General features: G+C 35.1%; 1 protein-coding gene across 10 annotated transcripts in view; it reads right to left on the reverse strand.

Moving 5' to 3' along the window:
• The window catches only part of SNX13 (sorting nexin 13), a 66,320-nt gene that overhangs the window by 19,964 nt on the left and 31,806 nt on the right, over positions 1 to 14,550 (reverse strand). For 9 of the 10 annotated variants that reach the window (XR_008971804.1, XM_057406202.1, XM_057406203.1 and 6 more), the window contains 11 exons: positions 13,499 to 13,620; positions 13,250 to 13,351; positions 12,457 to 12,545; positions 11,990 to 12,073; positions 9,433 to 9,571; positions 8,934 to 9,022; positions 7,640 to 7,739; positions 5,799 to 5,992; positions 4,203 to 4,307; positions 3,522 to 3,654; positions 2,765 to 2,802 (listed from right to left, as the gene is read on the reverse strand). Coding sequence is in view for 9 of the 10 variants with exons in the window: in XM_057406202.1 (XP_057262185.1) it covers positions 2,765 to 2,802; positions 3,522 to 3,654; positions 4,203 to 4,307; positions 5,799 to 5,992; positions 7,640 to 7,739; positions 8,934 to 9,022; positions 9,433 to 9,571; positions 11,990 to 12,073; positions 12,457 to 12,545; positions 13,250 to 13,351; positions 13,499 to 13,620 (1,195 nt within the window). In the remaining variant the exon portion in view is untranslated. The remainder of the gene's footprint in view (positions 1 to 2,764; positions 2,803 to 3,521; positions 3,655 to 4,202; positions 4,308 to 5,798; positions 5,993 to 7,639; positions 7,740 to 8,933; positions 9,023 to 9,432; positions 9,572 to 11,989; positions 12,074 to 12,456; positions 12,546 to 13,249; positions 13,352 to 13,498; positions 13,621 to 14,550) is intronic. The other variant, XM_057406201.1, reaches the window with a different exon arrangement.

The following is a 14,550-nucleotide window of genomic DNA, read 5'->3' on the forward strand; positions in this document are numbered from 1 at the left end:
CAAACAATGTAACCCAGACCACTGCAGTTACAGATGTTGTATAACAGATCTTTTGGGTTTATCTTTATACACTTTTGTTTTCTTTTAATTAAGTGACAGCACTACACAAAAGTTACAGTGCACTAAAACCATTCAGATTTCTCTTCTGCATGCAAAAAAAAATCCAGCTTTTCTCAAACGTTTTCCCTCATAAAAAATGAACAGGTACATCTTCAGCTGGCTAATGCCCTGACTCCCTGTTCAGTAACTGTTGGGACCAAAAGAAGCTCAATGGGTCTTTTAGAGTAGCTTTGCTATTATTTCAAACTAATACATCTGACTACTAAGATTTAACGTGATAAAGGTCTGCAAGATCATTGGGTGAAAAACTTATGTCAAATTAAAACTTCAATAGGCATTAATCAAGTTTCTAAACTCCTGCTGCCTTAAATCTTACAGAATTGCAATCAAATGATAGGTTGGACTTGAAAGCAAATTATTTATAAAGACTCTGCTCTTGCTCATTCTTCATCTGAATCTTTATCATCCCCATGACATCCCAACATAATACTCCGCTCCTTCCTTTTCAAGCTGTCTGGAGGGAACAGCTCTTCTCTGCCTCAACCACTCAGTCTCTGCTAAACATCCACTATAGAAGGCAAAGAAAATATATTTCTGCTATAAAGTTCAGACACTAAATAAATGGTGTCATTAAAAAGGGCTGAAACCATTAACTATGCTTTAACATATTCTGCAGTAAGAAGTCTCCTAAGTATCTCATGATACAACTCACTACCATTACTCCCGTGGCAAGGCATTACACAGCAACAGTTAATATGGGTAAATGAAATGGTTGAAGCTTGAGCAGATAGCACAACAGACAGTTTCTATTTACTATGACCTAATATCTTTGACATTTGGTATACTCACAGGAACACAAGTTAATTAAAAAGCAAAACTGTCACACAACTCCATCTTATTTAACACACTGTCATTAGCTAAAAGTACAGAAATTCCCTGACCTTTGAAGTCACCTTTCCAAGGTCTATTTTTCTTCATATAACTAACTAACACAAGGGAGCTAAACTATGTGTATAGAAATTTGTTCTTGACATGGAATTCAGCCAGGAAAAACTAATCTACCCGTATTCAAACACCTGTAAAAGCACTAAAAACCATAGACAATATGGCCTACAGAAAGCAAAAGCTCTTCAGCATAAATAAAGGATTATGCATTTCTGCTAGAATGCTCTTCATTCTTAATGCAAATAATAAATGTACTATTCTGCAAACATACATTCATGACAAAGAAAACCCCAAACAAACAAAAAAAAAAAAAAAAATCAAGGCCTTAAACTGTAACATGCAATTATCTATTTGCATTGCAACAGTGCTTGATAAAGGTTTTAAGACTTTACAGCTTGGTTTGGAAAGGCCATATGAAACTCAGCGGCAGATAACCACCAGCTAAAGCAGCTACTGCAATGACCAAACCCCATCCATAAAACATGACTTTCATGTCAGAACATTCTTGAAAAAGTACTTGAGACATCTGAAAGATCTTTTTAAAAGCCAAGTCAATTAAAAGAATCTCTCGTGAAATACCAGAGTTGCATGCCAATTTATAAAAAATATGGCTAAATTATGTCTGCATTCTGTATTCAACAGGAGTTTATGTAAATTGTATCAGCTGAATACCTCCCCTTTTCTTTGTATTTCAAAATATAAACAGAGGAAAAGAACAGAAAAAAATCCCAGCTTCAAAAAACAAAAATTATAAACAAACCCCACAACCCACAGGGAAACACGTTTACATTTATGTTAAATGTGTTCCTTTACAAAATAAACTCTCTTCCTCTGCATGCAAGCATGACCTAACCAATGCAACTGGAACTGCTAGAGAGCTACAGTATCTTCCAAAAATGAATTGGGAGCGCGTGTGAATCACATAAGCCAGGAAATTGTATGCAGATTGCAAATCTTCCTAAAACTGAAAGATTTGGAAAAATACTCTCATATGCCCAGCTGAGATTTTTGTACCTTATAGCTCAGCTACATGTAACCTGAAAAACCAAAGGGAGGAAATACATCAAAATTTTCACGATTTTTTTCCTTTTTAAATAGCTGTCGTTTGATTTCTGGTTTAAAACATTTTGAATCTAGTGAGATCTATGTGGAACAGGTTATTTGGAAAAAAGCTGGTAGAATTATACAGTTCTCTTTATACTTATCCAACCGGTGGTAAATGCAGAAGCATATTCAAATTTTAAGTTCATTCAGGTAACAAAGATTCTGACAAACTGACTCAGCCAAGAATTGCTAAAAATCAAAAAAAAACAAAGCAAACCAAAAAACAACCAAACCAAGAACTGAACATCAAAAAGGTCAGATTAGAAAATGCCTCATTTTACAGTTTATTTGAATTTTATCCATCAAGATCTCAATTTCAAAGAATTTTTTTTCACCTGACTTCAAATTTATGTCTATTAAAAAAAGGCAGGAATAAGAAAATATGCTTTGTATAAATTAAATATAGATTATTACACATTGTTTCTGTGAGAAACAATACAAAAGTTCATTAAGAAAGGAAAGTACAAAAGGGACAGTTTTATCTTGCAGATTGATACCTTACATGTGTTTCAATTCAAGAACTTTTTCAGAAATTAAGCTGCAGTGAAGTAAAACCTCTAATATACATAATTTAAGCTATTTTAATAATAATTTTCCTACTATTGGGGGTGAAAAAAGCTAATCATTAAAAAATCATAAAAATCCAAACACTTACCAGATTTATGCTGCCAGTAGGAGACCCATTAAATGATTCTGTGAGCAGTGAGGAAGTAGAAAGAAAAAAAAAAGAGGTTAGAAGATTTTCTCCAATGTTGGGCCACATACAAGAAATAAAAATGCAAAAAACATTATGGCAAATAGTGGACAACTGAATTTGCACAAAATGTCAAGATTTCAGTAAAGACGCATAAAGGAAATGCATGTAAGTTTATACAGCTACAGATATGAAATAAATACTAAGGAGAATATTCCTTTTAACTTTATAGCACCACATGAAATTGCTTCACTGAGGAATCAGTTGAATACTTAAAGAATTTCCATTACATTTGTACTTCAGGTAATCAGAAGAATTATTTTAATTGCTTTGAAAAGCCCCATCTCCTAAGGACTTTCAATTTCTATTTCCAGATGAAGAATATGAATATAGTTATGTATCAGAACAACCCAATATGTTAAAAGAACCTCAAACATTTCTGAAAAAAAAAAAAAAAGAGTTGCACATTTACTTTAGCACCATACTTACTACCAAAGATTAAAAAAAAAATAATGTGATAATAATAAAGTTACTACAGAAAAAAAAATATTTACAAAAGCAGCATGAGAAGGAAACATGAATTTAAACATTAATTTAAAAATCAGATGTGATACTACATGAACTTCTTCTCAAAAGCAGTGTGGATAACTTCCTGATTTTCATTTTAAAGCATAAAAAAATGGTCCAATGAAATCCCTCTTAAAGATATACAGCTTACCTCCTTCACCGTCATCTGACCCTCTGAAACTAGGATCCTTCAGCATATCCAGCTCAGCTAACATGCGCACATACAACACATTCTGTTTGAACGAAGGGTAGAATCTTTCATCTCGCAGCATCAATTCATACACCTGATTAAACGTAAAAAGTATTTCTAAGGTCAGCTTTTTTATTTCTATCAGGCAAGCTTTCCTAAGTTCTGCTTGAACAACTTCTATGCATTCTGTGTGTCTGGGGTTTCCTTTAAAACTCTAATGCAAGTCTGTGAAATTTCAATTCAGGCTTACACTTAACCGAAAGGTTATGAAAACTAACTGTGCTAGAAGTATAAAACAGTCTCTGAAAATATTTAACTAGTAAGACATGCACAGATAGGAAGTGCAACAGTACATGAACTTTAAATGCTTCCTTCCTCTCTTCTTAACCTTTCCAATTGCACTGTAAACATATTTGGCCTTTACCCACTTCAGAATAGGTTCTCTCCGAGTCCTTCTTTGTTGATAAACTATAAATGTAGACCTGCAAACACTTAGAGGGACAAGGTGAGGAGAGGGAGAGGAAGAGAGGGAAGGCACTGCATACTACTTTCCTGAAAATCTCCAGTTCAGCCAATACAGTATAATCCTACCCCACAAAAGGGTTAAGAGTTCCTATGAAATTCAGGATAAATAAAGCATACCTTTCTCTGAATATCATCAAAGATTTCAGGTGTTGGATCTTCATGGTTCAGTGTTTCTGCCAGTTTTGCTACTAAGTTGTCATCAATATTAACTCTCGGAGATGCCTGCACAAAATCAACTTTTGCAGCATAAAAATAAGAAAGCCTCTATTTTCACAAATAAAACACCATACAATGCTGCAATTTTCTAAGTAAACTGAATTCCTTGATTAGTATCTCTAGGACACACAAGAGCACTGTAAACCCTCTTGTCCACCAAAAATTAAGTTCAGAGTTGGTATTAAAACTCAGAGATTTCAGGATCAAATACTAAGAATCACTTCAAAACCAATTTATGCATATTACTTTGAAGCAATGTCTAAACCAGATTTTCTCAGGCCTAAAACCAGAATTTATTTACTTACTTATGAATAGAAAGAGCTAGATTCAGAAATCAAGAACAAGCCAGAAAGCAGATGTACGAATTCCTCAAACATCTGAGGAAAGGCTAACGGTTTGTCAACTCTGACACTTTCTGGAAAGTTTACCAGTAGCTGTAATCATGGTGGCTTTTTATGCAACTACAGCTATCAGCATGCTGTTTCAGCCATCAGACTCCCAGTCATTTCTCGGTGACACATTTCAAATTACTGCTCATTAAGCATTCCTTTAGATGAGCCCCATTTCACACACTTTCCCCATCTTCTGTAATGGAGACAGGGAGCCAGCACTGAATCAGACCCAAAGCAGCTCACTTGACAGCACAGCTGAGAGGCTGACTTCACTGGCTTTGGAATAGATCTAGTGTTAGGTGGCTTCTGACTTCAAACTGGTGAGCATTCAGTTGGCTCAAAAAACCAACACAGCAACCTCTACACAGACGACCATGTCGATAAGACTATTGAGGTGATAAACCAAAGTTAAAGAAATGATGCATTACAAGATATTTGGGGGAGTTGTTGAGGGAAACTTTTGAGTGAGATGTGATTTTTATGCACACACAAATTCAGAACGAAGATGCTTTGTTAGCACAAGTTGACAAGTGTTTTATTTCATAGTAGACACTTACTACAAGACTACTGGAAGCATTCAAGCTTAGCTTATTGAAAGATACCTAGTGGTGGTATTTGAGCAATTTACACAGACAATTGTAGAGAGGAACAGGAAGTTATTTGAAAAACCATTCTTAATCCATGTTTGTAAAAATACTGGGTTGGGTTGTTTCAAAAAACAATTCTTCTTAAAGGCAGGGGTGGAGGGCAGAGCAAAAGGAAGGGAAAGGACAGCATACACAGAGGGACAGAATTTCTTATTCTGTCTTTGTATTTTGTCTAATTTTTCTCCATTCTAGAAAGTCAGCTTCTGAGGAACACGTTTAGTGCATTTGACAGGACAGTCAGTGCTAGTTTGAGCCTTTTTAAAATCAAAGGGGGCTGGGGGAGGAAAACAGGACATGTGCTTAACATAAGGAGGAAGAAGATACACAAGTAATAGCTTAAATGCCAACCTGTAAGCAACTTGTGCTACATCACATCCATTTCACATTAACATAGCCTAATTACCAAGGAAGCATCTGCATAAAGAATAAATTACAAACAATGCAGAAGTTATTCCTACCTTTTCTGATAAATATTGCTCATAAACTCCAAATGCAGCTGCTCTTAATAGACCCTTGGTTTGATTAGTCTGATGTTTTCCATCTTTCTGCCGGCTTTGAAGTACCTCCAGCTGTTGCTGGGCCGTAACCCTGTATCCTTCCACGGTCATCCAGAAAAACAGATGTGCTTGGCCACCAGTCTGCTGCATGTAATCTACAAAAAACAGCCACCACACAATCATAGTTATTCTTGTGCATCTTAAAATAAGAATTCTCTATGATGTTAACTACACACTGAACTTCAGGTTCTGGTTATGCATTCAGAACATCTGACTCTCATCTAGAGTCAAAAATAAAATGTACTACATACATACTGGTGATAATCAGTAAACGAAGTTGGGAGCAAAGTCTAGGAATTAAGCACAGAGTCCTAAAACGCATGTGTAAAAAGCAAAACCAACATTACTGTGTGGTTATAACAGACTTTTACAGTGTGACAGAAGATGAGAAGAAGTTCAAACTTAAATTCTAATAGGTCATGCGCACAGAAACATAGAATCACTTAGGCTGGAAGATACCTTTAAAATCAGAGTCCAACACCACTAATTGCACCACTAAAACTTGTCACTAGGTGCCACATTTACATGTTTTTTTAAATAACTCCAGGGATGGAGACTCAACCACTTCCCCCGGCTGTTCCAACAACTGACAATGCTTTCAGTGAAATGTTTTTCCTAATATCCAATCTAAACCTCCCTTGGCACAACTCGAGGCCATTTGCTCTTGTTCTATTACTTGTTACTTCAGAGAAGAGACCAACACCCACCACCTTGTCTGCTGGCACATGCGAACGGCCTGTTCTGGTGCCTTCAAGACACCTTGAAGAGTGCCCAGCCTTCCTGGACTTCTTTGCCCTCCAGGACTGCCTCCCAATGGACTCTTGTCAACCAGCCCCTTAAACAGGCCAAAGTCTGCCCTTCAGAAGGCCAAGATGGTACTTCTGCTACTCCCCCACCCTTACTGCTCCAAGAACTGAAAACTATCATTTCATGATAGCTATGGCCAAGACAGCTTCCAAGCATCATATGACCTTCTCTGTTTGCAAACAACAGGTCCAGTGGGGAGCCCCTTCCCTAGTTGGCTCCCTCAACAGCTGTGTCAAGAAGTTACCTTCCACACATTCCAGGAACCTCCTGAACTTCTTCCTCTCTGCTCTATTTTCCTCTATTGCATTAAAAGGATTATCACCACCACCAAAACTGACAGATATTCTTGGTAATGACATTAGCAGCCCAATTAATGCACAGAAGATAAACATTAGAAAGTATTAAAAATTAGTTATACAACTTTAATCCATCTATCAATTTCTTGATTATAGGATAAACCTTAAGTAGTAAATAAATTAATGCTCTATTTTAGCTTCTCAAATAGACAACCTTCAGTAGCCTTACAATCTTCTAAGCTTCAATCTAGCATCTATAACCATTAGTTCCAATAGCTTCAGTGAGACCAGCAAAAGGTTAATGACTGTGGTAAGTTTTGGTCATTTCAATTATAAACTTATAAGCAATTCTTGCAAAGATTCTGTCCTAAACAGAACAAAACTTTAAGTGACAGACCACGAAACACTGCAAGAATAGTCTTACAGGGAGATCAGTATTCAAACAAGTTTGATACAAGTTCTTGTGGTGTTCTGAACAGTTACTATAGATTGATTTGCAAAAAATGTTTCAGTTCTCTCTGGCAAGGGGCTTATACACATTCAGCTCTCAGACATCTGTATTTAGTGACTTTGAGCGAACAGTCCTGTGAGTTAGCATATTCTTTACAAATATAATAAATCTGAGAAATTACCACTTACCCATAAAAAATTGTAGTGCAACATTGTCTACCAGAATATGGTCCAGAGGGACTGTGCAAAGTTTTCCAAAGTTTGCTGCCAGCTTCACAGTATCTATTTCCTGTAAGACACAGTTCAGTGGGTTCATAGGCTTTATTTTTTTTCAATTAGCTTTTAAAACTTCTACTTGCCACAAGGCAGAGGTAATAAAAAATAATTTACAATATAGATAATAAAGCAGCCTCTCCATGGTTAATTTCACAATCACTAGTAAGTGAAGATCAAGACCGTAAAGTCATGTTATCATAATTATTTGCTGTCAACATGGATTATTTCTGCTAAATGGGAAACTGGTTTTAAACACTGCTGTTTATGTAATACTATATAGATCAAATTAACTACAAATCCTTCATCAACAGTAACAGTAGTGTGAAAATGAATTAACAGGGTGAACTAATTTTGGTATTTAATGGAGTACAGGTCACCATAATTTAATCTCTGTCCAACTTTCTTCCATTAATGTAACATCATGGTACAGTAATGATTCTGGGTCCAGCTGTAGAAAACTTAATCATGTTAACAGTCAATATACACCAGATTAACATTATCTTGGAGCCACATGTAGGTCCAATTAATAGAGTCAAGAAACCAAGAAAAGTGAAACATACGGACTTTGCCAACCTTAAAATATGAAACGATATATAAAATAAGAAAGCAAAATAACATGAGGTTCACAAACTTAAACTCCAGTCTGCCTTAGGCTTTTCATTGAAAAAAAACAGGTAAATATGTCTAATTAAAGGCAATACATTGAGCCTACAAGTTGTTATGAAATAATCAGTGAGAGGTACATTTATCAGGAGGAAGAGAGAGATTTGCCAAAAAGTAATGAGCTTGAAGCCCACAAGGAATGCACTGGAGCAGCAAAAAAAGAATTGAATCTAGGTGTATAAATACAAAGATGCTTTGCACTTACATAACATTTTGGTGTAACTCCTGTATTGAGAGGGTAAGAACAGTTTAAGATGTACTGACATATTTAAACTACCTAAGCCAGAATCAAAAAAACATCTGAATTTTTTAACCTCTAGAAATTTTTTCAGTACTTAAACTGCAAATACCACACAAACTATAGTGTGTGTGTGTATATATATATATATATATATATATATATATATATATAGTTTTATAATACATTGGCTATAACTGCATGCTTCAAGTTGTGTTTCAAAACACAAGAATTGAAAACCAGACTGAAGTTGCAAGTCACTTGAAACTTTACTCTTTCGGAACTAAAAAATTCATAAACACTTACTTTTCCTGACTGCAACCTCTGAATTCTTGAATCACATACTTTAATAACATATAATAAACTGTTTATTTGATTTTTTATAGTGTTGATATCTGAAAGCAAAAACAAAGAGGATTAAGCAATGCAGATGAGTAAATAAACTCTTTTTCTGAAATGCTGTAAAAATACCATACAAAAAGTGAAACACCACATATAAAACACACTGGCTTTGAAGAGAAGAGGATTTTTTTCAGTTTTAATACCTTACTGATAAAAGTGAACAAGAATAAATATTCTTCTTTTTCCTTTTTTGGATTAAATGTTAACTGACTACCAATACTAAAGTATTACTGAAATTCAAAACCACCAGTCAGGCAACTTTCAATTCAATAGGAAGTATACATACCTAACCAGTTAGTCTATGTATTAAAAAGAAAAAAAAACAAACACCCAAAATCCCAACCCAATAAGCACAAAATCATGTTGGCATCTCCATTTCATATTTTGAAAATATAGCACTAACCATCTCCTGCTGTATCTAGAGATCGGAGATACTGAAGTTCTTCACTTGCTTTATCTTTCACTGCTTCCAACTCTCCTATATTATCACTTAATTTAATAATATTCATAAAGGCCTCATAATTACAGTTGGAATCACGAATCTGAAACAGAAAGTTTTATAGTATAAATAATGTAATACAACTAAAAGCAGGACATGATTTTTCATTAAGTGAATTATTCTGATACAGCACTGCAAAGCATCATTTTGAAAACACTTTGCTACTTCTAAACCTTCCTTTTGGTAATAAATTTTTACACAGACTGAGGAAGAAGCAGCATTTGCAGTCAAAACCTATTTCACGCCATAATTTTCTGTTTTCAAGAAGTACAAAGACACACGGAAATTCATCAGCCTACTTGATGATCTTGTCTAAAACCCCATCAAACATCTTCTGCTATTACCCACCTCCTTAGCTAAGCAGGCAGAAACTGGTGAGACCACTGAAAAAGGTTCCAGCTTTGCCAAGGTCCCCTGCAAGTGTACATGTCCCAGTGTAATGGTTTCTTAAGATACAGAATTACAAAAAGAATGAAAACATTCTACAATGTAACCATAACCTACTGAGAAAAAAAAAAGGAAAACAAAAAAGGAAATTACTGAATTAATAAATACCCTCTCTGAAACCCTAATTTGATAGCTTAATAGTATTGACAAAGGGTATCTCAGTATGTACTGTTTTTCCACTGTTGGCATAGATGGAACCTGCTCAAGAGACTCAGAAGGAATTTGTGCAAGTTGAGAAAGCCTGCTGTGCCACCAGGGTCACTGGAAACTGTGTTGTGAATGCAATGTAGAGATCAGGGAAAGGCTGGAAGCTTTATAGTATCTGCATGCAGGTGCAGAGGGTTGAGTTCTAGGGCTGTCTTTATCATCCAAAGCCACAAAAAGTCACATTACCTACATCTTTTATAAACACTTGTTTTGCTATGAAAATGCAGTTCTTGGCCTGTACTGCAGAAGTGCACTGACACAAGTTGCACAGAGCACAAAGAATGAAGACTAGATACCTTTGATCTAATCTAATGGAAAATCTTACTAGATTTTGAATAGTACAAGCAATACTTGAAATTCAAACATTTTGTAGAAACTTGAATTTCACACTGAAGGGAGACAAGTTTAGATTAACTTTTAATTTTACTGCAAGATAATTAGTATCAAACTGTAGTGTGCCTAGAAACATGAAATTAAACTTCTTACTTTCAGAAACTGAATATATTCATTCAAATCTGATTTTATGTCACAGGTTCCAAAAGAAGCTAGAATTTATTTCAGTCATCTCTACTTCTGACCTTAATTTCTGCTGCAATCTTTACTTCGTAAGACTTCTATTAAATTTTTGAAAGCATTAATTCTTCCTTATCTTTCCCCCAGCACATTTACTTCTGTGTCTCAGAAAGCAATTATGAAAATTAGTATTTGGGACATCACCAACATAACAGAAAGCTTTATAAAAAAACCTCAGAATTCTATCTTTGGATGCAGCTGGGGGCAGTGCTCAGTAAATAAAGAATGAGGCTAAGTTACAAATAAAGAACATGCGTAGGAGGAAAGGGGAAACAAAAATTGAAAAGCTTAGTCCATATGAGCAGCGGTGTTTGCTCTTATTAAAGCTAGGTTGCTGCAGAAAAGCAGCATGCAAACTTTTACCTGAAATTGAACTGGCTGGAATGAAAGGAACATTATACACATACACCTCAGTTCATTCCAGGCATAAGAACTTTTACACTGAAATCCAAATTTCAGCATAGTTTCATATGCTTTGGTTTTCAGCATAGTAATTGAACACACTCTATTAGACTAAAATATACAAATAAAAGTAGAGAACTGGTGGGGGTGGGGGAGATATAACTGTAAGTTTTAACTTGCTCTGCAAAAAATTCAGTAACATGAATTAAAAAGTGTGAATATTCTATTTATGTTAATTTTACTTTACAGTACTACTTTTAAATGTTGGAGTAGGGGGTTGCAGGTGCACTGGAGAGATATCAAAGTAAAGACTTAATTTCTTCCCACTCAGTTAATTTATTAACCTTTTCCACAAATACCCCTAAACCAATTACCCTGAGATTCCTTAGCAGAAGCAAAAAAAACCCATCTCACTCCTTGTCATCCTGGAAGCCTCTTAAGCTTTAAAGGACACATTGCAAAAATAGTCAAGGAAAAAAACTTCCACAGTTACTGCCACACTTCCTGAACAGCTAAGTAAACCCAACAGGAGACTCAGCTTTACACTGTCATTTATCTGTCCTCAGCCAGGCAACTTCTGCCTAACCACCGCAACCATATACAGATAATACACACATAGTGTGAATGTGCGTGTATACATACATATATATTTTTATAACAATATATAAATATATTTTAACATAGCAGCTGTTAAGTTCACCATCCCAGCTGATGTATCCACTGATAACTTTTCTACCAGATATCTATCTGCCATGATTACAGGGAACACAAATAAAACTCTATATGAAAATAGTCTGGAAATATCTCTCATTTTAAACATTATAAATCTTACCATCCATATGACATACTGATTAATATAATCAGGATCACTGAGCTGGTTTATTAATGGAAGAAGAATTCCTCGGGAGAGGATTTCCTGAAAAACAAAATACAACAACTCATTTTATACATTTATTCATAAAGCTAATATAACTGCAACAATGTAGCCTGTGTAGAGACTAAACAAAAAAAAAAATCATTAAAACATTCAGTAGGCACTAGCACTCCGTGTTCCAAGTAATAATAGGTAAATTAATACTTCAAGAAAAACAACATCCATCTTATTAAGCTTCTTTAATGTTGCTAAAGGTAAAAGGAACTTCAAAAACATTTCACAAACGCTTCCCTGATATTCAATGTGTATCAAGATTGTACTGCATTAAAAATAACCTATTAGATCAATTTTACAAAATAAGAAATGCAGTTCATATAATTTATTTCTTTTCATGACACTAAACCAAAGAATTGGAACGCACTTACCCTGACAAAGTATCGCATGATCTTGTTCTGGAAGTCTCCAGGAGGTAGCAATATATACAGTAAAACCTCACACAGATCCCTTAGGAATCCTAGGGAGGGAGAACAAGAAACACTCAGCACAATGTTATATTATTTTGTTTCACATCTTATCTGATATCATAAAAACCGACAGATAAATCCTTAATATTAAATTCAAATATACAGTCATATATATTCTTAAAGTCCAAGTATCACACTAACAACTTTCAGACTGAATATAAATTGCACTGATGTTGATCTGAGACAGGTCTTGGTCTCAAAACCTAGGCAAAAGAAAACCAAACTCCAAAAAGCAAAAATTAACTCCAATGTATTTTTCTTATTTAACATATGGAGATGATTCTTCCCCTCCTTCACACTTTATAAAGACAACTGATTTTTTTTAAATGAAGATTACAGAGTAGCAATAAGGAAGGCCGATTTAACAAAAGGCAGTGAGAATACACAAACCCATCCACTGCCTCTCAGGCATATTTCTATCTATCATATTTATCTCTAACATATTTCTATATTAAAATTTTCTCAATGAAGAGTAGCTACATACATACATACCTCTTTATAATTTACAGCATTAATATGTACAAATTAGAAAACATAAATTAGGAAATATAAAATATACATGTAAAGTAGATAATCACACTTTGAAAGTCACATGTTAAGATTTCAGTATATTTCATATTGTGAACACAACTGTTAAGTGTTTTCATTTAGTCTGCTATACTAAAAGCAAGTACAGAAGGTAATATTGAGAGACCTTCTTCATCTTTGGGAGAAGTGCAGACTAGATCACGACAGACTTCTTTTTCCATTTCCACTTCAACCTCAAAGAATGTATCTACAAGTTCCTCAGCTTGATCTATACAAAATAAAAAGAAACATACTTTTTTGTAAAGACTAGAAACTTGAGAGTAAACCTGAATTACAAAGCTAACTGTATTTCATATATGTAAGACACCTGCCTACTCAGACTTAAATAAAAAATATCTTTACATCATTACGTTACCTTTCATCTGATCGCCTTTCTCTGCTATTCTTTGCTGAGCTTTTCTGAAAACTCGAAGATGAGTGCCAAAGTCATCAACAAGTCGTGTAGTGAAATAAGGCTGCCAGTCTGTTTCCTTTGACCTATTGGAAAAGGACATGCATGAAAATTAATTTCTTTATCCTGAACACAAAGAATAATAAATTTCTACTTGCCCTTCCTCCCTGCCAAGAGGCACACAGATAGTAAACATGGAAAAGCAAATAAATAAATCTGCTTCCCAATTGCCTATCCACTCAAAACAAATCAAATATTGTAAAATACCACTCTCGCACCATATTAATATTTATGCTTGAATTACTTTTAAGGTCAACTTTAGTATCTGGAATAGTGTTCTGATTCATCTGCAAAAAATCTTGATGTAAACAGTCTACAACCTAAAACTACAATACTCCCCAGGTCTTTTCCAACTGTACTTCCTATTGTTTTGGAAGGCACTGAAACAAAATAGTTGTCTTCTGAATTTGCAGTACACACGAGTGAAAAAACATATGTTTCTCCTGAAACTACAAGTGACCTAGTATTATCAACAACTGGTTCCACAAGCTTGTGTAAGGGGTAATTTTTGTTAATCTCCAACAATGCACACAGGTTAGTTGTCATAGTCACAGTTACATCTTCATATAACTATTTCCTCAGTGGTATGAAGAAGATACAGAGAGATTCCGATGATGTTCATGCCTTACTAGACAAAATGAAAAGGCTAACAAAGCTTGACGTTACTGATGGCTTTACTCTGCATTAAGGATTCCACTGAATATTCCACCTGACTTCTCTCCACTTTGTTATAGCAGAATCCTTCTACAACACTTCCTTTTCTGTGTTCTCACCCTCACCTTAAAGACAGAGAATAGGATAAGGAGCTCTGGAAGAGAGGGAAGCCTACTGCAAAATCTAGATGGGGAAATAAGAAGCAGAGATGTCCCAAAGGGCAGTCAATCCAAACCGTCCACACAGTCAATGAAACACACAACAGCACTAGATGGCAGCATTACATCAATCTCCCAAAGGCA

This window comes from Pezoporus wallicus, unplaced genomic scaffold, assembly GCF_028554395.1.
Source record: "Pezoporus wallicus isolate ANWC-B61680 ecotype Strahan unplaced genomic scaffold, APGP_CSIRO_Pwel_v1 contig_5879, whole genome shotgun sequence".
Classification (NCBI taxonomy): Eukaryota; Metazoa; Chordata; class Aves; order Psittaciformes; family Psittacidae; genus Pezoporus; species Pezoporus wallicus.